This window comes from Cynocephalus volans, chromosome 2, assembly GCF_027409185.1.
Source record: "Cynocephalus volans isolate mCynVol1 chromosome 2, mCynVol1.pri, whole genome shotgun sequence".
NCBI lineage: Eukaryota > Metazoa > Chordata > Mammalia > Dermoptera > Cynocephalidae > Cynocephalus > Cynocephalus volans.
This window is the reverse complement of record NC_084461.1, coordinates 98,668,178-98,692,688: the sequence shown is the minus strand read 5'-3', so window position 1 is coordinate 98,692,688 and position 24,511 is coordinate 98,668,178. Positions and strand designations below refer to the sequence as shown.

The following is a 24,511-nucleotide window of genomic DNA, read 5'->3' as shown; positions in this document are numbered from 1 at the left end:
AAAATTATGTTGACTACATGAAAGAATAAAAACATTTTGGTATAAAACTTTAATTTTGTTTATAATTTCTATTTAAACTATTGTCATGAGCGCAGCTTAAAAGCACATGGCTGTGTACAAATGTGATACCTAGTAGAGAAAGTTTACTATATAAAACAGATGTTCAAGAAAATGTACCTTCACATTTAATACTGTCTATAAGGCTTTAAAACTCATTATTTGACATAAATAATTTAAAAAAATTAATTTTTCAGAAGTAATATTAATTTACTCTAAGTTTTTGAGAACATGTATCAAAAGTACAAAATGTAGGTCATTATATAATTGTGACAATCCAGATAGGTAATGTTCTCCCAATAAAGTATCTTATTAGTTCTCTTCATCCCTAGAACAAACAGATATAACGTACCATCTCTGCTTTTTTATTCTTGAAAAATGTTTAATTTTAAGTAAAAATCTGCTATAGCTTCATAAGTCACATTCTTGCCATCACTCCTCCTGCTCCCCAAATGAACAGTTTGATAAAATAGAACTGTCTACTTATCCTGTGTGTGTGTGTGTGTGTGTGTGTGTGTGTGTGTGTGTGTGTGTGTCTGTGTCTGAGAGAGAGAGAAAGAGAACAGAACCTTCTTAGGTGAAAGGAAGGCCTTACCTGATATACTTACTGCTTTTGGTTCTTGGCAACAGAAACAAAGTAAACTATGTCCCCAAGGGTCACAACTCCCATATTATCTATCTTGAGGGAGAGGGGCTGGTGGCCAAGGGTCTCTCCCTGAGCAAAGAGCTAGGTGGCTTATCTCCCCCAGCAACTGGGGCCCATTGCCTGGAGCAGGATGGTAAAATAGGAAGAGCACTGAGCTGAGAGACAGGACAACTGGTCTCTTTTCTTTACTCTACCACTTACTAGCTGTGAGGCCACTCAGTTTCTTCATCTGTAAAATGAAAATGATAATACCTTCCCTTCCTATTTCACAAGGTTGTTGTGAGGATCAGATGACAACAGATATAACACAGCTCTGTGTCCACTGAATAAACTGAAATGCAAATGTAAAAGACTACGGCTTGGTCACTAATAGCTGAAATAACTTAGTAAAGTCACCTTCCTGAGCTTATCTATGAAATGAAAGAGATGGGCAATATAAGTGCTCAGGTTCTTTCTAGTTCTTCTATGCTATGACTTTATAAATCTCTCTTGATTTGCTGTTCTTTTGTGGTTGCATTTTACTGCATATAACATTTGCCTTTGCTAAATTTTTCTAGAGAAATATAGACTTAAGTTTTAAAATACGTTAGTAGCACAAACGGCTAATAGAATTTCCCCCTCCTATTCATAAAGACAACAAATTTAAAAAGTTTCTATTCTGAAACTTTTACATTTGCTTTAAAACATGCACTATGCTGTACAAGATACAGAACATACTTGGATTTTTGTCCTGGTCCATGCCTTGTTCATGGGCTTCCTGCCACTCCCAACAGGTTTCACAGTAAGCTCGTATCTGTTCCAAAAGATGAAGGACTCGGATTTCACGCCTGCCTCTCTTGTCATCAGGCTGTGAGTGAATGATGTTGTGGAGTGCTGCACTGGCCCTGGCCCGAGCCTCTTTACTGCCCCGGGAATTTCCCAACAATACAGAGTCTTTGTCATTGCCATGTAAAAGCTGGATGAGGAGAGGAAGACATCCAGACTGTCGCATGGATATACAGCTGTCTTGGGAGCTAGACATAGCTAGCAAAGTTCGTGACATATCATCCTTATCATGAGTACCAAGCATTGACAACAATGAATACACCATTTCCACCTGTGGGCCAAATGAGTTTAGAAACAAAATTATGACTTTAATATCCAAAAGCCAAAATCAATGAAGTGATGAATGGGATATTTATTATAACTCTTTTATAACTCTTTTAAAAAAAACCTTTCCAGGATGAAGTAATGAGTGTTATTTCAAAAATCCATAATTTGTTTATGTGAATAAATAATAGGAGTGGTAGTATACAGTGCTGAAAGAAAAAGTAGGTTCTTGGTATATTTAAATTGCTGTTTGTACGGATCAGTTGGTAGTAATCCATTGATTATAATGAGTGAAAACCAACTGACTTCTCTCTCACACACACAATGAGGAATGTGGTTTATCTAAATTATTTACTCAAGTTTTATTTTATTTCTTTTAATCCACAACTACAATCAATAAATAAACATTTTTTCAACTATTATAATTTACTAAGTATTAATTCTCAGCAATCATTAATTCTCATCAGATTATAACATTCTTGAAATTATACGGTTTCTCCCTTACACACGTAAAAATAAGTCTGTCATGAAAAGGAAAATGTCATGATCATATAAGGAGTAATAAAGCCAGAATCTGTAACAATACTTTTTAAAAATAACTGGTAAGCATTAATTACTCTCTGACAAAAAATTCTAAGGGTTTACTCAGAAGCAGATTAGAAAAAGGAAAACAACACCCAGTTATCCTGAACCATAATCAGTCTCATTTCAAAGTTAGAAGCTATTATATAAAAGTAGAGAATATTATATAAAGAATGCATCATCTCTATAAATCAGTGGTTCTCAGTGGGGGTAGGGGGTTGATTTTGCCCCCATCAGGACACATTTGGCAACATCTCAGAGACATTTTCGGTTGTCACAATTGTGGGACAGGAATGTTAGGAGCATCTACTGGGTAGAGACCAGGAATGCTGCTAAACATCCTACAAAGCAAAAAAGAATTATCCAGCCAATAGTGACAAGGTTGATAAATGCTATTCTAAATGTGTAAACTCACACTTTTAGATATAAAAGTTTCAGAAAGGCAGTAAGGACTGTGGATAAATGGGCTTTCATCAGACTTAGGTTCAAATTTTGGCTCTACCACTTATAAGCAAGCTGTGTGATGCTAGTTAGGTTATTTGATTTTTCTGAGCCTCAGTTCTTTGAGTTGCAAAATGGAGGAACTGACCTAACTAACAGAGTTTTCTTTGTGAAGATTAAATGAAATAATACATGTATAGGATAGTAGCTACCATTCAGAATATGTGGTAAGGTCTTATCATGCAAAAATTGCTTCAAAAGGAATTCTAACTGCTGGTTTTCACACAACAGTACTGTTGAATATTAGAGATTTTCTTTATATAGAAACTACATGTTGCTGTTAGAAAGAACTGGACTTGAATTTGAGTTTAATTACATAAGAGATACATGAACCTTTTTTTTTTGCTTCAGTTTTCTCATTTTGAGGGATAAGTGTATTTGAATACTTATCTTTTTGAGAGGATTAGAGATAATGTACTATATACAACTCCTAGCACAGTTACTGGCATACAAGGGGCCCTAAATAGTTAACTATTGTGAACTATAAAAAGGATTAAGTCTCACACTGACAATATCATTTATTACTCTAAAATTCTTTCCTTACATTAGTTATTTCAGTAATGCATTTCCTAAGAGACATCAGATTATTTAGAGTAAAGAAAGAGTATATATATTTTACTGTGAAAACAATTACTGAAATTATTTAGACTTAACTGAAAATATACTTTTCGTAGTATTAGAATTTCATCTTAGTTAATATAATATTAAAGCCTCTAGCTTTAAAACAGTAATAAAATACTTTCCTTGCAAACATTATACCCAATCCTAAAATATTTGTTAACATCTGAGATACCTTATTAAAGCTCAGTTATCAGCACTGGATAATATTTATCTTCAGTAATTTTTCCATCCATTTCAATAAGTGTTTATTAAATACTCATTATGTGCAGGCACTGTGCCTGATGCTGCAAAAGATACATAAAAACAAGTCCCTGTTTTCCAAAAAAGTGTTTCATGGAAATTGTTAGTGATTCAAAGGAGGAAGTTGGATAGCAAAAGGAGGTAAGAGGACCTTGGGAATCAGAAAACGTTTTCAAAAGAAGCAAAGCCAAGAAGAGTTTTGAAGGCTGGCTAGGACTCTGACAGCCATTTGTGGTGGGGTAAAAAGTGGTATGTACCACTGCAGGCAAGGCATGGAGGCAGAAAGTCACAGGGAGTGCTCAGGAAGAGCAAGTAAGACAGTTTGGCTAGAGTTAAGGATACTGGCAGAGAAGTGGATGATAAGGCTGAAAAAGAATTAAAAACTAGCTAATTTGGCACTTTTTATAATCCTCATTTTCTCTTTGTTTATGCTTCTTTGTATAAAAAGATGTCACTTCTTAAGAGTCTGTTCATCTGAATTCTCCTCTAGAAAATGCACATGAAGAATATCTTAGCAAAGCATTCATAGTATTAGTAGTCAGGATTTGTAATCTTCTGTTACCTTGGTTCCCAGATGACTTGTCAGCCTTCGAGGAGCAGAGTGTGTGCTACTAGAACTCAAAACACTGGCCGTTTCATGGTCCATTCGTGTAGATGAACCCTAAAAATTAAGCAAATTATAGATAGTATAATTTTGAGATAAATATAGATAACTTCATATTAAGGTACACCAATTGAACTCTTTAGGGTAAACAACTAAATATACCATTAAAAGTATGACCTTTACTGCTCAAACTGAATATTTTTACCCATAAACTTACTAAGAATATTTTACAGACAAACTGAAAAGGAGATTTCTTGCAAGAGAGTTAAACTACAAGTGAAAATAACCAAACACTGAAGAAATTCTATAGTAATATATTTTCACAGATTGAAAGGAATAAAACCACAGTTAAATATAAGCTGGCTGATGGAAAGCAATGAAGAAATGTTAAAATTCTGAAATGCTCCAAATAGTCAGAAAATTAAATATGAATTCAGTATAGTCCAAGTTCCCCAAGATCTCACAGTTAAAAGAGGGCTGTTTGAAATTTCTACTGGAGAAAGACATGAAAAAAATAAATAATTGCAGTGTGATATAAGCACCACAAGCAGAAGAATGTATAAAATACTGAGGGAAAACAGGAAGAAGCAACTACCTGTGTAGGAACTATTAAAGACAGCATAAAATAAGTAACATTTAAGGTAGGCCTTGAATTTTGGGGGTAGGAGACTGATGGAACAGTCTGTGCAAAAGTATAAATATGGAGAGCATGGAGTGTTCCAGTTTAATGTAGATAGAACACAAGGTGTATGATGGGAGATAAAGGTTGGGTTAAATCATTAAGTATTTCATGTGTCATTTTAAAGATGCTTCTCTCAAGCTATGGATGCTGTGGAGTCACTGAACTTTAGGCAGGAGAATGGCACAACCAGAATTGTCTTAAAAGTATGGACAGCAGGATGGAGAAATCACAGGTGGGAAATTAGGGAGAGGGTATTTTCAATAGTTGAGCCACTCTGAGGGCACAAACTAAGGCAGTGAGAATAGGGAAGTAGAGATGTCCTTGGAGGGTATTTAGTGGATAAAATCAACTGGCATGGTAACTGATTGGATGTGAGTAAACAGAGGTTAGGAGTCAATGACAACTTGGAGGTGCTGAGCTTGAATAAATGAGTAAATAATGGTGCCACTGATGGACTCAGGAAACCCAGAAAGATACGATTGTCACTTCTCTCACTGTGTGACAGAATTGCAAAGATAACTCAGAGCCCAAATATTAAGAGCAATGAGAAGCCCAAAGGGACTGCACCAAGAAAACTCCCTCAAGAAGGGAAAAACAAGGTGCAGCACTGAGTCGGTATTTGCTTCAGCTTTTATTATAAAGACAAGGAAATACAAGAGAAAAAACAACTTACTCATTTATCAAAGGAATGAAAAGAAATTGGATATGGGGCAATCGCTGGAAAACACCTTGAGAAAAAAGGGAACGGGAGTGAAGCTGGATAAGAAATAACCTTAATTATCTAATCTAGCAGAAACTATTGGCTGTTTTCAGCACTTAGGTTCTGCATAAGTGTATTTAGGACTTTTGCCCTTTGTGCACTCCCTGTTCTTTGTCAAGACTATGTGATCTCATAGATGATGGCTTTCATTGTGGGTAGTGAGCTCACCTTTGAACATACTGATATCCAGTAAGAATATTCAATGGGCATCTGAAAACATAGGATGCAACCCTGCACAGGAGTGGAGAGTGCAGATAAATATCTGGGACCTATCAAGATATATGCCATAGCTAAAGCCATTCATTAATAATTAAGAATAATGATAAGAATAGCATTCAATCAGAAAGCAATATTCACAGGCACTCTCTTGTAGTTCTCAATCTTTCAAGATGAAAAGCTAGAATATAACTTCTTTGAAAAGCTAGAATATAACAGAAACTTTATTCTGTTCCCTGCTGTATTCTCCGAGGGGAGTCTTAGGCCTAATAGGTATCCACAAAATATTTGTTGAATTATGAATAAGTAAGGACAGAAGACACCATTTCCGGTTCTAATTATCTTTCAGATATATATGCTCTCGCTAATTGGAGAAGGGGATGTGGCAAAGAGAAAAACACCATGGGAGAAATAGTTTTGAAGACTGTGACCTGGTATCTCCTACTCTGGAGTGTTCAAGGGGTAGAATGAATCAATATCTCTGAATTTACCACATATCCCTTAATTTTGGAATCAAAAGACTTATCATTTCCTTTTGTGCATAAAGTTCACTTTTGGTGACATATTAGAAACTTCCCTGTTAGCTAACAACCATAACTGTTTGCAAGCTAACCTCCACTTAGGTGGACAACAAAGAAAAATATTAACAATGCATTCCTCAGTGATTAGTCCAAATTCTAATAGGTAATTATTAAATGCTCACACAGAAATTTCTGAATTTGTTATAAAAAGTCCTTAAATGGGTAGTACTCATTTATAAGAGGCCTACTTGGACCTTCCATAGAAGTCACATGATAGGCCAACGTTAAGTTTTCCTGACTAGTCCACAAGAGCATATTTTAGATCATTTACAAGTGTTTTTAAGAGAAAATTAAATTTGTCAAACTCATTCAACTGTCCACTTAAAATGGGTGCATTTTACTGCATGCTAATCTTTCCTCAATAGTGTTGATTTTTAAAAATCCTAACTTGAGAGGTTTTAAAAATATCTCCCTTTATAAAAGCATTTAAAAAATCCACTTATTCACACCCATATAGGGAAATCCAGGGTTGGATTAAGCATACTAGTAAAGAGTCCAGAGTGGCTCCCCTTTCTTGTCTCTATTCCCTTTGTGGGTCTGGATTCCTCATGCTGATTAGTCCTTCAGGAATACCTCTCAATTTGAATAGCTAGTTAGCACCCCTCAGGGAAGGGAGAAGAGGCAGCAAGGAACGACTCATTTGGCATCTCTTTCCACTGTCACCAGCTACTGAGAGCTTCTAGAATGGTCATTTCTTCCAGCATGGTCGTTCAACCCACATGCAACCAAACAACAAACATTGCCTGAACTCCTGCTACTTTCTAGGTAGTATTCTAATCACTAGGGAATAACTGAATAAGACATTCCCACCCTCAATACACATAGAATCTATATGGGGAGCCTAACATGTAAATATACAGTACTTAAGTGCTTTGACAGAGGCTGTGTGAACACCCAGGAAAGTACATAACTCAGTCTTTGGAGTACAGGAAAGGCTTCCTGGAAAAAGTGGCATCTGATTTTGGACTTGAATTATGAGGAGGCATTTAACTAACAAAAAGAATGAGAGAGATTAGCCACAGGGTAGCCTAGACAGAGGCAGAGGTATAATAAGCAAACTCTCTTAATAAGGAGGACATATTTGAGAGACCAAGACTCAGGGTAAAGAGAATAGTCAGGAGCTTTTTTTTTTTTTTTTTTTTTTGGAGTGTAAAGGGTGTGTATGTCTGTAACATTAGGGAAAATTATCTAAAAGTCAATAAATTTTTATTCAGCAAATTTCACATGTTGTGATTCCTTCCACTGTCCATCAAGGTCACCTTAGTTCCTCTAAAACTTGAGTCAATACTTATCTTTAAGATAGACCTTTTTAAAAGAACTGAAGCTTAATCCAGAGGTGTCCTGTCATCCCTACATAACAGTAATATAAAAGTAAGTTTCCAGAGTTGATCATACAGCAATCAAAAATGGGTTCTGAAGTCAGCCTACCTCACAGGGTTTTTTAAAAAAATCTAGGTAAGGGGCCTTTCATGGTCTACTGTAGAAGGGGAATTACTCCTTATCCTGAAGCAAACATACCATCTTTGAGGATATTTAAATATTTTTATTGTTTGTAGGTGGCCTCTAAGATAGCTCCCAGTGATCCCTGCTGCCTGGTATTCACACCCTTATGTAATCCTCTCCCCTTGAGTCTGGGCTAGAATTAGTGACATGCTTCTCATGAACAGAACACTATAGAGGTGGTAGGGAAGCACTTCTAAGATGTTACAAAGATTGTAGCTTCCATTTTGAGCACTCTCTCTTGCTCCGAGGGAAGCCAGCTACTACATTGTGAATTGTCCAGTGGAGAGGCCCATGTGGCAAGAACTGATGTCTCTGGCCAACAGCCAGTGAGAACCTGAGGCCTGCCAATAACCATATGAGTGAGCTTAGAAGCAGATCCTCCCCTGGATAAGCCCTGAGATGAGTGCAACCCCAGCCAATACTTTGACAGCAGCCTCATGAGAGATCCTGTACCAGAGACACTCAGTTCAGCTGCACTAGAATTTCTCATCCATAGAAACAATAATAAGTGCCGAATGAAGATAAGTTTCGGGGTAATCTGTTATGCAGCAATAGGTAATTAATGCATTATTTGAAACAAAAGAAAAACAGGGGGTTAAATTATGAAACAAAGGAAAACCTATTTCTACAATAAAACATGTTCCTGACATTCATTTCAGTGTAGACACCAAATCCTTAAGTTTCATTCTTAGTATCTTCCCATATAGCTCTTTGATTATGAGACACTCCCTACTCCCCTGATCTATCTAGCTAGAAACCTGGATGCATTTACTATCATGTGATACCAAGAGGACTTTTCCATACTCACACTCCCTGTGAGCTTAGAACTTAAGCCTTAAGAATCTTTCTTGGGCCTTTTATTAAGAAGGTTAGACCTGAGCTAACTTCTTCCAGAGGCACTAGAATCTCTAGCCACAAGAAATGGTAACTTCCTAAGAACTATTTCCCACCCAACTCATGACTGAATTCTGAAGAAATGTGAGTATGATTAACTTTCTCACAACCTCAAGATCTGCTAAATCAGTCATGCTGTACATCCCTTAAATCAGCCTTGCTCACTAAAACGTAAGTACTTGCTGTATCATTCCCAACTCTCAGCTTTAAACTGTGTGAGACCCTATTTCCCACTGTTCTTCCTATGCAACCTTCCTTGGGGAATCCACATTCCATACTTCATTAATACCCATAAATCCTCAACTTTTCAGTTAATACTCCTTTTACTTCCTGGACTTCAACTTTCCCTAAGACATTGCTTCTTTAAAATAGCTAGAATATATAGTGCATGGATCTTTCTACATACTCCAGCTTGGAAGGGATGAATCACAGCTAGCTCCTGCTAATTTTCAGTAACTTTGCCCCACAGTTATTCCATCCTACCTGCCTGGAAATACGGCAACCACAGATGATTCCAGTGATCTGTTTTCTCTACCCCTTTAAATGAGCAAATACAGATGTGTAGAGGGAGGAAGCCCAGTAAAAATGAGGTACTGAAATAAGGCCAGTGTGGCTGAAGTGGTGGGAGCAAGATGTAACATAAAGCTGACAAGATAGGTAGAAGCCAGATTATATAGGTCACAATAAAAAGTCATCCTTATTATAAGAATCAAGGGAAGCCAATAAAGGATTTTATAAGGAGGGTGATTTACTCTTCATAAGTCAGAGTGGATATGGGCAGGAAACCAGATAAGAGAGGGGACAGAATGAAATTCCACATGGTGAAAGAGATACGTGCACCAGGACAGAAGCTTTGGTGCAGCATGCTACTTTTTTTTTTTAATTGTAACATAGTTGATTGTACATATTTGCACAAGGGTATAGAGTTGAATATCCTTACCTGTGTGCGATATACATGCTCAAATCAGAATACTTAGTATATTCAACATTATGCAATGTAATCATTTTTTGTGGCCCTTTACCAACTCCTCCCTTACTCCCTCTCACCCTCCCCCGCTTCCCCACCTCTGGTAACCTCAGTTCTGTTCTGTGGAGCATGCTAGTGTGATCCTGAAAAAGCCAAAGAGATTGATTTTCATTCTCAATTAGTGTCAATGGCTTTTGTCTCTGGAGCAAATAATAAGACTAAACAAACTAATAAACCCCAAGAGGTTGTCATGTATACAGACCTTACTAAGATAGGTTAAAGGAATCTTGCTGGCATAACAAATCACAGTCCCATACATATAGATCACTCATCTACATTAGGATCTGGGAGTGACTGTAGTGTTGTTTTTAAAACAGTGATTGAAAGTAACCAAATAAACAGTATTAGCAGTGTTAGTGCCATATAAACACTGATTTGGTGGGCAACTCTGTGATTGATAGTGCCAAACAAACATGCTTATTATGTTTACTACTGAAATCCATAGCACTATCATCATTTTATTCATCGTTTGAAGGATGAATTAATATTGGACCCCCATTTACTATTTTCAACAGATCTCCTCTGTCATCCTTAGATTTAAATAAATAACATGATATATCATGATAGGACTCTGGAGAGGGATAACCTACACTATCAAGCAATAAAAATTAAGGCCATACTTCTAATTTCCCAAAATGAAAATAGTTTTATAGTTATTATAAATTATAAAAATAACACATGCTTATTATAAAAAAAAATTAAAGCAATACATAAAAGCATAAACAAGAGAGTAAAAGCCACAAAATTCTCAACACTTAGAGATAACTACTGGTATCATTTAAAGAACATTCTCCCAGACATTTCTCTATGCATATACATATATAGATGTATATAATGAGAGATCATACATACATGCTTTTTTTAAAACTAAAAAAGTTATAATTATTTTTCTAAGTTAATAATATTTATTAATATTCAACAAGCATTTGTTAAACACTTGCTCTGCCAGGTACCATACTAGTTGGGTATAATGGTGAGCAAGAGCAATATAGTTTAAACCAACAATAAATTGTGCCAAGTGCCATGAGAGCACAAGTATAGAGTATCTGAGAGCACACTGTTCCAGGAAGGCAGGGACAAGAAAAAAAGTTCAAGAAGAAGTGATATTTATTTATCTATTTATTTTTAAAGAAGCAATATTTAAACTGAGGTGAAGGATGAGTAAAACAAATACAAGTGAACTGAAGGAGAAGAGGTTTTTAGGCAAAGAGAACATCACGTGAAAGGCCTGGATATACTCAAGGAACTGAAGAAGCTGAAGTTGAGGAGTAGTGAGAAATGGGGCAAATAGTGAGAGAGACTGCTGGAAGAGCAAGCAATATAAAGAATCTGGATTGTATTCTATGGGCAGTGGGTAGCCACTGAAAGGTTTAAACAAGGAAGTGGTATCAGAGTTATCTGATTACAATGTGGAGGATATATAACAAAAGCAAGGCCGAAGGCTGAAACAAAAGTTAGATATCTACATAAACAGAGACATAACTTATCATTTTAAACATTTGCATGGATGTACCATGTAGGTTCCATGAGGCCAGGGACTGTCTGTCCTCTTCAATTCTCAATCTCCAGAGTCCAACACAGTATCTGGCACATAATAAATATTTGTTAATTTTTAAGTAATTATTAATAGTAGTTAACAATGATAATAGCTGTTACCTCTTATTGAGCACTTACTATATGCCAGGGACTGTGTTAAGTGCATACTGCATTTAATTCTCACAACTATTCTATGAGGTAGATGTTATTATCATCTAATTTTACTACTGAGGAAACACTAAAGCTCAGATAGTTAGTTACAAGGTCTAAGCTAGTTAGTGGGGGGAGTGGGAATTCCCATGTTTGCTGACTCCAAAGCCACTTAAATAACCACTTATCCACAGCTGACTGTTAATTTAACAGATTACTTATTGATAATGTGCATTTTGGTTATTTCTAATTTTTTTGCTATTAAAAATAATATTATGAATCTCTTCAAACATGCCTGACCATTCTGCATTGATTACCTCATAAGCATAAAATTTATTTATTTTTAAAGAAGTGATATTCAGATGTTGCAATGATGGAACCAGACAGCAGGTACATCACAAACTTAGGTACATTTTACAAAATTGCTCTCCAGAAAGACTTTTCCATTTCATACAGCTAAAAGCAAAACATGAGAATACATGTTTACTTACCATTACTAGTACTGAGTGTTGATGATCTCTGTTAACCCAATTCCTCCACCAAAATCTCATTTTGGTTGAAATTTATATTTATATACAATTATTAATAAATTTGATCATCTTTCCTTATGTTTACAAGTCATTTTAATTCTTCCTTTTATTTCCTGTTCATGTCCTTTGCCCATTTCAAAATAGTCTTTAAATAACTGATATGTTTTGAATTTTAACTTTTTGCTTGCCATCAATATTAGTATATAATGTGATCTTGCCTTCTGTTTGTCTTGTAATCTTGTTATGATTTTCTGGCATACTAAAGTTTTACATTTTTGTGTGAAACTTACTGATGCTTTCTTTATTATTTTCCCATCCAACTCATGATTATAAAAATTCTACCCACATTTTCTTCTACTTTTCAAATATTTTAAATAGTTTTCATTTTTTACATTAAATCTAATATACTCAGAATTTATTTTGATGTATTATGTGTGATATGGATTCAATTATCATAGCCAGTTTACTGAATAGGTAGTTTTCAAAGTATGTAATTATTGGCACCTGACTTAAAGCACTAAGAGTAGGTCTAATCCTAAGCAAATAACTTTTTTTTCTGTCAAATTAGACTGAACATTTCTTCCTTCTACATTTGTGCTGGAACATGTAAACTTTCCGAATAATTCCCTAAATAACAGAGAAATAACTCAAATGTGCTATTTAAATATAATTGTTTTTGTTCTAATTTACCATTTAAGAGTTTTCCAGTGTAATGCTACCTAGTGATACTGACGAAGTATCTCTGTTTTAACTCAGTAAAATAAATTTAAATACTTAAGTGTGAGACATTTTAAGCTTTAAATTTTAATAACCCAGTAGAAGCATACTCTTTTTTATAAACAGTACTATCAAAATCAGCCTATTATCAATAGTAGGAAAATTATCTTAAGGTCAACTTAGTGAAATTCTACTTTTAAAAAATCACCCATTTACAACATAAAAATATTCACTGAAGAAAATTTGGAGAATACTGAACACCCCAAAGAAAAATTTTGTCATACTAGGCTGCATTTCAAAAAAATCTAATAGAAAACTGATGACAGCATAAAAAGATAATGGTTCTACATTTAAAAAAAATCAAATCGTCTTCCAAAATAATGTGGCAGTATTTAAACATGATTAGGCTATGTCTCTTTATTTTTTATAAGCATCATCTCAGAATCATCTTTTTCAAATAAGATTTGGATTTCCAGACTTATGTAATCTTGAAGTACAACAGAAAATAAAAAACTATAACAAAGTCCTTATGATAATTTAAAAAACCATAAAAATGTCTCTGCACAGAATGCCTTAGAGAAAGAACAGACCAGACCTATTCATTGCAAGCAAATAATAACTAGGTCAAATCACAAATATAACCAAAATGCAGCTTAAATTTGTTTTTTTTAAAAAAACCTCATACTAATCATTTTAGTCTAATATAGAAACAATCTAGAGCTCTAAAAAGACATTTAGAAATTTTAAAGACAGCATTATTTTTAGATGTGATAAAGAAAAATGACAGCATTTTGGTACTGAATGCTTCTAAATATCTGTTCAGGACTAAGGAAATAGATAAGATTTACAGACCATTCTGAGAACCAACACAATCCATATTCCTTTCTGAATATTTATATATAGTTCATTAAAAAAAATATGATAAAATAAGTTATTTACCTGACCACTACCAGAAGTTGCCATGTTGATTTCTGCCACTCCTTGACCTTCATTCTGCCGCTCCGCTTCATGTGAGCCGGCTTCATGCTTGCTCTGAGATGACCTCTGCTAATATGGAGTTAATATTATTACATGCAAAAATGGTGTATGCTTTCTTAGCCCACAGCTTTTTGTCTTTTTTGTTTTAAAGCTTTGAATGCATCAGTTATACAGGCTGACAAAAACACAGAAGTGAAGATTACACTCCATAACCTTCAGCACAGTTAGCAATTGACTATATTTAAGAGGAAAGTGAAGTGCATCCCTTAAGCATTAGGGCTGCACAAGACAAAGGATTTTCTGAGACGCACAGAAACACCATCCTCCACCAGCTGTGCTCACATCACTATCAGGAATATAACCCAACTAGAACAAATAACTGCTTTTTCCCCAAGGTCACATGATTCTGGCATTTAATGGAGCTGCAAATACAACAGTTAAACTATCATCTAAGCTTACAAATAGCTGTGTAGGTGTATTTATACAAAGAATATATATACATCTTCTGCTAATACAAGTCATGTAAAACCAAACGATAAGCTCTTAGATTCTGATATGAATAAAACCTAAAACCTTTTCTAATGCAACCACCATCTGTTTTACAAAATAAAAATGACAGATTAATCCATTAAAAGCAGTCATTTCAGGATAGATTATATACAGTTCAAAGCAGTCCTTTGTAAAAATATCATAGCAGAATCAGAGAAATAAAATAATTTCTCACTATCTTTTATAGGAACAGCTATATGCTTGATCTAGGAAAATGATATACTAAAATAAAAATTATATTCTAAAATGGCTCCCACTGGAATTTCTTTAAATATCAAGCTTTCCTAAACCATTTTAAAATGTGACTTAAAAAATTAATTTACATGTGACATTTCCATCAATAAACTAGTATTAGTTATATGTAGGCAAAAGTGAGGTAGCACCCAATAATTCAGAAATAGAAGAAAAAATAGTACCACCTGACAATTACACTATAAAATTCAACAAAATCAACAAGACTAGAAATCTACAGTCAACCTAGAGACAAAATGAATCAAAGACCACTAAAGACCACGAAGATTTGAAACATAAGATGTCAATATATTTAAAGAAAAAAAAATTACTGCACATCTGCTACGTTAGTTACTTATACTAAGTGCTGGGGGATACAGTGTTAGCAAAACCAATCAATGTTCTATGCAGTCTCAGAGCTTACAGTCTAGTCAGGGACACTATCAAATAATGAAAGAAATAACAATAAAGTTAAAACTTTGACAAGTGCTATGAAAGAAGGATACAAGGTACGATGAGAATTTATAAGAGAGATGTGATATGGTCTGGGGTTTAGAGAAGAGCTCTCCTAGAAAGTCCTGTTTCAATGCAGACTTGAAGAATAAATAGGAGTTAACTAGGAAAACCAGGAGGCTAATTAGAGAATGAGCGGTCTAGGTAAACAGCTCACATACAAAGGACCTGGGGTGGTAGGGAGTGTGGCTTGTTCCAGTATGTCAACAAATCATGGTATGGCTGAAACACCAAAAACAAGGGGGAAAGTAGAACAAAAAGAAGGTGGTAAAAAAAAATCTTACTTGATTTTATTGAATTTTAGTGTGATTTTTAGATGGCACTCTTGCCATTTCTAAGTTATAGTGAGGCCACATTACTATTCCCCCACATAATACTAATATATTAATGGGAAAAGATGTATGTAAATTAATTTTTTAAGTCAAATTTTAAACGCTTTAAGCATGCAGAAAACATAGAGGAGACCAGTTAAGAGGCTAATGTATTAACATAAATGTGAGATGATAGTACTTTGCACTAGTGAAGCAGTGATTGAGAAAAAGAAGTGAAGACACATCGGTAAATCTGACAGGGTTTGGCGATAGACTGGATATGGTGAGTGGAGGAAGAAGTCTGGTGTCAAGTATTACTCCCATGTTCCTTGGTTCACACAACTCAGTAATGATGGTGCTATTCACAGAGATAGTTAATACTGAAAGAGGATGAGAATTTTTTTAGAGGGAGGTAGGGTGGTAAGGAGGGCTTAGAAGGAGTAGATCATTAACTATGTTTTAGGTATGTTGGATTTAAAGTGCTTTTGACACATCTAAGTGGGGATGTAGAGTGGGCACACAGATTTAGGAGTCTGGAGCTCAGGGTTATAACAATAAATTTGAGAGCCAATAGCATATAAATAGTAACTGAAGCCCTAAGCATAAATGAGATGGTCTTATGGAGAGAGAATACAGAAAAAAGAGAAATAAGCTTTATGGATTATCTACAATTAATGCCCAGATAAGGGAAGATGAGACTATAAAGGCCACAGAGGTGGGAAGAAACCAAGAATGATGACGGTGATGGTGATGAGTATAAAAAAGTTAAAAAAAAAAAATTAATGTTTACTATGTACTAATCACTGGGCACCTATTGATTTATTTAATCCTCATACTAACCCTATGAAGTAAGTACTATTATTGTCCCCATTTTACATATAAAGAAACTGAGGCACAGAGAACATAAAAGCAGCCAGCTTTCACAGAGCTAGAGTGGGAATTACAACCCAGGAAATCTGACTCCAGAGCCCAAACTACTATTTAACACTACCTTAATTTTCTTTCCTCCTTCCTCTTTCCTTAATTACTTCTCTTTATTCTTTCATTGACCCTTTTGACCACTGTTCAATATTACTACTAATGTTGAAGACAAAAGAGGCTATTGCTGATTCCTGTAAAAGAATTATCCTATTTTGCTCATTTCCATAGCTGCTGAACAACTTCCTCCAGGTTTTCTACCCGAGGCAACAGAACTGAAAACAATTTTTTTTTGTTTAAGTATTTACATGCAACAAAATCTACCCACTTAAAGTATACAATGATTTTTAGTATATTTACCAAGCATCACCATAATCCACTTTAAAAAATTTCCATTATTCTAATAAGATCCCTCTTGCCCATTTACAGTTAATCCTCATTCCTACTAACAGCCCCAGGAAACTACTAATCTGCTTTTTGTTTTCATAAATTTGCTTTTTCTGAACACTTCATATAAACGGACTTATTATCTGGTTTGTTTTACTTAGCATGTTTTTGAGGTTCATCCATGTTATAGTATTATCAGTAATTTGCTACTTTTTATTGCTCAATAGTATTCCACTGTAAGGATATACCACATCTTGTTTCTTCATTCACCAGCTACTACACATTTGCACCGTTTCTACTTTTGGGCTATTATGAATACACTGTGATGAACATAAAAGTTAAAGTCTTTGTGTGGACAGATGTTTTCATTTCTCTTGAATAGATATATAGGAGTGGAATTGCTGGGTCACATGGTAACTATATGTTTAACATTCTGAGGAAGTGCCAAACTGTTTTTCAAGTGGCTGCACCGTTTTACATTCACGCCAGCAACATGTGAGGGCTCCTGCTTCTACATCTTCATCAGTGCTTATTACTGTTTTTACGATTATAGTCATCATAATGTGTACGAAACAGGATCTCACTGTGGTTTTGATTTGCGTTTCCCTAATGACTAAGGATTTTGAATATATTTTCATGTGCTTATTGGCCATTCCTATATCTTCTCTGGTGAAAAGCCTATTCGAATCCTTTGCCCATGTTTTAATTGGGGTGTTTGTCTCCTTATTAATGAGTTGTAAGAGTACTGTGCATAGGACACTAATAAGAATTTCTCACCACCTATTTTCTGGATATTTGTAAGCCATGCTACATTGGCCTCACAGCTCCTATCTCCCCACCCCAATGTATTTACTTGTCAATAAACGAACTATGTCTGGAAGGATACACAAGAAAGGAGTAGCACTAGTTGCCTCACATACCCTTCTTTAACTTCTGAGTTTTGACTTATGTGCCATAATTACAACACTTGAATCATGTCCAACATCTAGACCTAAATCAGAATTGTTAGCAGGTAGGACAAACACTATAAGCAATATGCTTCATGATGGAGAAATTATTTGGCAGAAACCTTTTCTATTCTTGTCTCTACTACTTTTGAACTAACTTATGAGTGTCCACTCCCCAGTTTTCTCCATCTTCTAGCTTCTCCCTCTATTCTATTTAGAAGAATGACAATAATGAAGTTAAGAAACTCCAAACAGCAAAATAAAAAAAGCATTTTGCTTCATTCTTAAATGTGACATTGCACCTTCCTTTGGTTTACATTTACTAAACTATCAGACTAAATATAACCATTTTAGGGTATGACTGATGGAACTATTTTCATAACAAAAGGAAGCAAGAAGAGATAAGCAGTCTGCTCTAAATCCAGTGATATGAATAAAAAGATTTGAACAAATACAAAAAACACAAACAAGTTCCCAACCTGAAATAAACTTGTAACAGTGCTGGAAAATGAGGATTACTATTAACAAGTGATAATTTTTTAGTAATTTCCACAGGCCAGAAAGTTGGAAAAATTCGAAAACAAAGGCAGAAAAAATGATGCCCTGGGCAAATGGCAACAAAAAGCCAGTGTAGCAATATTAATAGTGAAGAAAATGAAGTTCAAGATGAAAACATTAAATGGAATAGAAGGATATTTCACACAAATAATAGATTCAATCAACTAGAAAACATAAATGTGAATATTGATTTACAAATATTAAAATTTGTAAGATGCAGCAAAACAGTAATAATCAAAATATAAGAAAGACAGGGAAAAAAGATTATAACTAGAGAAGCTAGAAATACAATAGCAGTGAAACACAAAGCAGAAAATATCAAAAAGGAAAATATAAAATGTAGTACTGCTCAATAAAAAACAAAATGTAGCCTATTTGAAATTAATTTTTAAAATAAATTATAGCAAGTCTGGTCAAGGAAAAAATACCATACAGATAAACTACACTAGAAAGTCCAAGGGGACATAACAAGTGGAGTGCTGCATACAACAATGCCAACAAAACTAAAAAAGAAGCAAGAAGATACTGTTCTTTTTCAGTCCTTAATATTAAGTCAAGATTATAATATGGAAATCTATTTCTTATATTACAAATAATTCATTTATGTTGTCTTAAGACAGCCATGTTAAAAGCTTTTAGGATTATGCTACCATGCTGTACTTTAATCGCCTGCTTAGCAAATACGTATTTCAACATATTTTAGATTGAGATGTGCTAAAACCAAAGTTTCTATGATATTTAAAAAGCCAGGCATGGATGAAAACATTCTTAAAATGAACTCTTTCTTTTTAATCTCTTTCAGATGATTTTTTTTTTGGGGGGGGGGAAGTACTTACTTCCCTATCTCAAATCTGTTTGTATTGCCAGTTCTGCATTTTTCAGTTTAATGCATCATTATTGATTTCCTATTATGTAAGAAGACTGAGTTCTCTTTTACTATTCCCCCAACCTCAACACCACATTCACACCGTTTCTCTATCATTCTAATATCACTTTATTGCTAGATAAAATTTTTACTATTTATGTCACTTTGACTATTACATTCTAATCATGGCTGGCAGGTGGTATACTATGATTATTTTCCTTTACAACGTCTTGTTGTACATAGAGTTAAAGGTCATCTTTTTGGTTTTGTTTATTTGGTTTTCTGTGTACTTACAACTTATCCTCAGTTTCTCCACCACTGAGTGATTTCCTTTCCTTTCAATACACTTAGAAACAGCAAGTATTCTGATTTCATCTTCTTGGGCTTATCTCTCCTGAAATTTTCTCAATAGTTCTAATATGGACTGGTTGCATTCTCTACCATTTACCTCAGGATCTCCCTTCATCTTCATTCTGGTGATTCTTTTATCTCTTTCTTTCTCTTGTATTGTATTGTATCCCCTGTGTCATGGATCCCAAATCTTCATTTTTCTTGCTTCACATTTCATTTTGTTTGAGTATATCCTTTAATGGCTTCCAGAAAACAGTGCATGAGAAAAACACATTTCTGAGACTTTGCCTATCTGAAAATATTTTTATTCTACTCTCATATTTAATAGACAGTTTGACTAGAGATAAATCTATAGGCTAGTGTGGTATAATAAAAAATATATCTGGTTTGTCCCTTTGTACCTGTCACAGAGCTTCAAAAACTCTTGAGTGATAGGGATGGGAGCTCACCACCACCACGTGATTAGAGTTGGAACTTTGGGCCAGACTGACCTCCAGAGAGGGAAGAGGAATGGAAATTGAGTTCAGTTATGTGGCCAATTATTTAATCAATCATACAACTGCAATAAAAACTCTGGATACTGAAGCTCAATGGAGCTTCCTGGTTGGTGAATACACTGATTTGCTGGGAAAGTGACATGCCCAGATTCCACGAAAAGAGTGTATGGAATCTCTGCACCCCCACTCCACCCCCTTCCCATGACCTTGCCCCATGTAACTCCTCATTTGTCTGTTCTTGATCTGTATCCTTACAATAAAACTGTAATTGTAATATAGAGCTTTCAGTGAGTTCTGTGAATCACTGCAGTTAATTACTGAACCTGAGGGCATTGTGGGAAGCCCCAAATTTATAACCCACTCAGTGGAAGTGTGGGTGGCTTGGGGACACTCAAAATTTGTGGCTGGCATCTGAGGTAGGGGCAGTCTTGTGAAAGACCTTGCCCTTAACCTACAGGAGTCTCTGCTAACTTTGCGTAGTAGTGTCAGAATAGAATTGTACTGTAGTATACCCACTTGGGGTGGAATTTATAGTCAGCAAGGCAGCAGCATGGGTCGCTTGGAGACACATGAAATTTGTGGTTGGCAATTGTAGTGGGAACAGTCTTGCGAATGACTCTGTCCTTTACTTGTGATGTCTATACTAACCCCGGGCATTTAGGATCAGAATTGAACTGAACTGAAGGACACTCAGTGGTGTCAAAACATAGCTGGAAGTAATTTTCTTTCAAAAGTTTTAAGAAACTGCTATCCTACTTTCCAGCTGCCAGTGTTTCTGTATATAAATCTAAAGGCATTTGTATTCCTGTTCTTTTGTGTGAAATTTGTTTTCCCTTCCTTCTCTAGGTTTTAGAATTTTCTTATCATCAGTGATCTGAAATTTCATCAAAATGTGCCTTAGTGAGGGATTATTTTCATAACTTTTATTATTATGAAAATAAATAATAATATGAAATAAATATTAATAACATAAAAATAAATGTTTTCAACTGTGGTCTTGGATACTAGAGAGATCATTTTATTTGGAAAACTATGCCCCTTGGTTCTGGGAAATTTTAATTTATTTCTATGATGATTTCTATGATAATTTCTTCTCTCTAGTTTCTCCATTCTCTTTCTGGAACTCCTTTCATTTAGATACCAAACCCTCCTAGAATGATTCTCCTTTCTATTTTCCATCTCACTGTCTTTTTGTTCTATTTTCTGAGAAACTTATCTCCTAAACTTTCTATTGAATTTTTCATTTCTGCTGTCACAAAATTAATTCCTAAGAACTCTTTTTAAAATTCTCTAAATGTCCTTTTGTATACCATCCTTTTCTTGCTTTATGGATACCTAATCTTTTCTTACTGAGAATATTAATGTTAGTTTTATTTTCTGAAGTTTTCTTCTTCCTGCAAGAAGAAATTATATATTTCCATAATCTTTCTTCTTAGAAACTTGGTGGTCTAGCTGGGCTGTTTTGTTGGTGAATCTTCCAATTTAAGTATCTTTAGGTCTCTTCTCTTGGGTTAGTCACATTTCTTATAGAAGTTCCTTTAGAAACTTGCCTGGAGATTATAAGCCTGGATGCCAGTGGAGGTTTCAGCATTCAGTAAGTAAATTTTCACTTAATTCATTTTTTAGTATAGTATCCTCATCTTCAATTACACTAAGCTTACCCCTATCCAAAGACCCTTAGTTTTACCCTTTCCAGAGGAAAATATCTCTCATCTTTTGCTGCGATTGAAAAGGAGCAGTCACCTAGCTGTGCAGAGGTGCAGAGAGGTTCTAGAGTCTCCACCTGCTTCTTAGATTTTCAATCATTCTCCTGCTTTTTCCACCCACCTCTTTTTTGGCAGCTAGCCAGTATGGGGATCCAAACCCTTTATAACACCACACTCTAACCAAATGAGCAACTAGCCAGCCCCTTTTATCCTTTTTTTATCCTCATACCCAAAGGTACCTAATGTAGCCAGTTCTGGGACCTTCTGAGACTCCATAGTGTACACTGGGTTGCTTCATGACTTTTCCTGTTGCTGACTGAGGAGTCTATAATATGCTGGAATAGTTACCATTTGTTTACTTGCTTCACAGCTCCCCAAATTTTATTGTTATTACCTACCCTGGTCTTTGTGCCTTCTTCATTTTATCCTTTTGCCATAATTTTAATGGAGTTTGTGGATTAAGTACAGGCAAATGTGTATGATGAATTCTAACTATAGATTACATATAAGGAAAAAGCTTACTTACTGCTTGACAACAGCCAAATTAAGTTATTTGCCTAATTATATGTAAACTGACTGCTGAAGTAAGGTATCTTATGGCTCTTTAAATTTTAACTGCCTAAATGTTATAAAGAAATCAGAATAGTCAAGGTTTTTGATAATTTCAAGAAAAAGTTATAAAGCATCTCAATTCTCTAGAACATCTATATTTCAACAATGCCACATTTACTATACATATTTACTTTCCTTAGAATAACTACCTATATTTATACCCGCAAACAAGAAAAGTAATTTACTAACCTCAGCTTCTGTTGCTTGGGACTGTAAAAGCTGTCGTATACGAAGTATGTCCTTCTCTATTTGTTGAATTCTGGCTATTCTTCGCTAAAATAAAATAAAATTTAAATATGTTTTTATTAAAATATTAGTGTAAATAATCATACTATGACTACCACTTAAAAGCTCAGAGTTAAGCCAAACCATTCTTAAGACGTTATATATATATACATACATACTCACATATATACATATATGTATATGCATTCACACATTAATGACAAATTAGAGTCTGTTCAATCTTTTTATATATCTAATCTTATGCAACAGATCTCTACATCTGTTTAGTAAAATTGTACAAATGCTAATCATATATCAAATTGTATGTTGCACATATTGTGAAAATTGATGTTTTAAAGTTACTCTAAGGCTGGCCAGTTAGCTCAGCTGGTTACAACGTGGTGCAGATAAAACCAAGGTCCAGGGTTCAATCTCTGTACCAGCCAGCAGTGTCCCTCCCCCCTCCCCAAGTTATTCTCAAAAAACTATTTCAACAAAGATAAAATTACACCTGAATTTAATCTTTTATATTAATCCAGACATTAATATAATGGATTTACATAAAGCATAGTATACCTGTAAAGGGAAAGAATACCCAATTTGTTTTAATAAGCATCAGGGTTTAAACAATAGGACCAACCCTGCTCAAAGTTACTACTGTTACAAGTCAGTAGTATTTTTCAGCCTTTCCAAATACCTACAGCAGCTAAGCATTATTTTTAATTCCAGCACTAGAATCACAAAGATGGAAGAGCTTTTGCTTTCCTACTATACTGAGACCGTTAAATGGCCACAAAGTAGTAACTATAGATCGAACTACATGAAATTAAAACAATGTGGAAAAAGTGTTTTTTCAAAGGAATGAGATTTTGTTTTAATTTTTATAAATGCTAGTGGAAGAGAAACAAACCAAACTACTTATCTTTATTATAAACTCCTTGCAAATTGAAATTATTTTTAAAAATTAGTTTTAAAAACAAGTACTGACAATGTTGTACCACTTTCTGCAATAATTCTATAGTTGACATTCTATAATACTGACATATCAAAAATTGTATTATAAAAATAATTGTTTTAATGGGAGGAAAAAGTGTTAGAAGCTAGATGGAGTAGTTCCAAACTATACTGGTCACACACTCCATTAATAAAAGATTTCTGAGCATACAACCCCTAACAGATAAATAATAAAAGTTATATAACAATTAGCTTTAAGTATGAGAGTACTTCAAAAAATTTGTGGAAAAACAGAATTAAAAGATAATACCAATCTTTCCATGAACTTTCTGAAGACCCCTTCTATATATACAAAACTTACTCTTTGATCACATCTCAATTTGCTTAAATACAATGTCTTCATGCTTTTGTTACAACCACATTAAAAATGCTTAATGCTGCTATCCAATGTTATAACAAAGCACAGAAAAACTCAAAGAAGTTGTGCTCACTGTCCCCCCAATCAATCTATCTTCCTTCCTTCCTTTGTAACAGTACAAAATGTAGATTCTCTTATCATGATTCTGAAATCATACCATGTCCAATTCACATCACAAAAACAGGCTGAAGAAGAAATGCCTGTACTTTTGGCAGCTTTCTAAGGATACTGCAAAGACGAGGGATCACTTACAACCAGATGGTAAATACAAGAGTACTTCAACAAAAAGTTCACGGAAAGATTCGCTATCTTTTAATTCTATTTTTCCGTGAAATTTCTGAAGTACCCCCATATTTCCTGGCTTTGGAAAAACCACCAATCTACACACAATTACTGGCTTTCTAAATTTTATTGTCTACTCCCTTTCTGTATATAATCAACACTCCTCCACCCATAAAGTCCTAAATCAAAAATTTTAATGTTTGGAGGATGAAAATAGGAAATTATATCTAATATTCCTCTCAATGACATTACATTACTTTATTGTCAACATCT

General features: G+C 34.7%; 1 protein-coding gene across 10 annotated transcripts in view; it reads right to left on the bottom strand.

Moving 5' to 3' along the window:
- APC (APC regulator of WNT signaling pathway) overlaps window positions 1-24,511 on the bottom strand; it is a 121,338-nt gene that overhangs the window by 20,593 nt on the left and 76,234 nt on the right. For 6 of the 10 annotated variants that reach the window (XM_063087820.1, XM_063087826.1, XM_063087827.1 and 3 more), the window contains 4 exons: window positions 22,549-22,632; window positions 13,876-13,983; window positions 4,299-4,397; window positions 1,421-1,799 (listed from right to left, as the gene is read on the bottom strand). In XM_063087820.1, the coding sequence (XP_062943890.1) occupies window positions 1,421-1,799; window positions 4,299-4,397; window positions 13,876-13,983; window positions 22,549-22,632 (670 nt within the window). The remainder of the gene's footprint in view (window positions 1-1,420; window positions 1,800-4,298; window positions 4,398-13,875; window positions 13,984-22,548; window positions 22,633-24,511) is intronic. The other 4 variants (XM_063087823.1, XM_063087824.1, XM_063087829.1 and 1 more) reach the window with 2 other exon arrangements.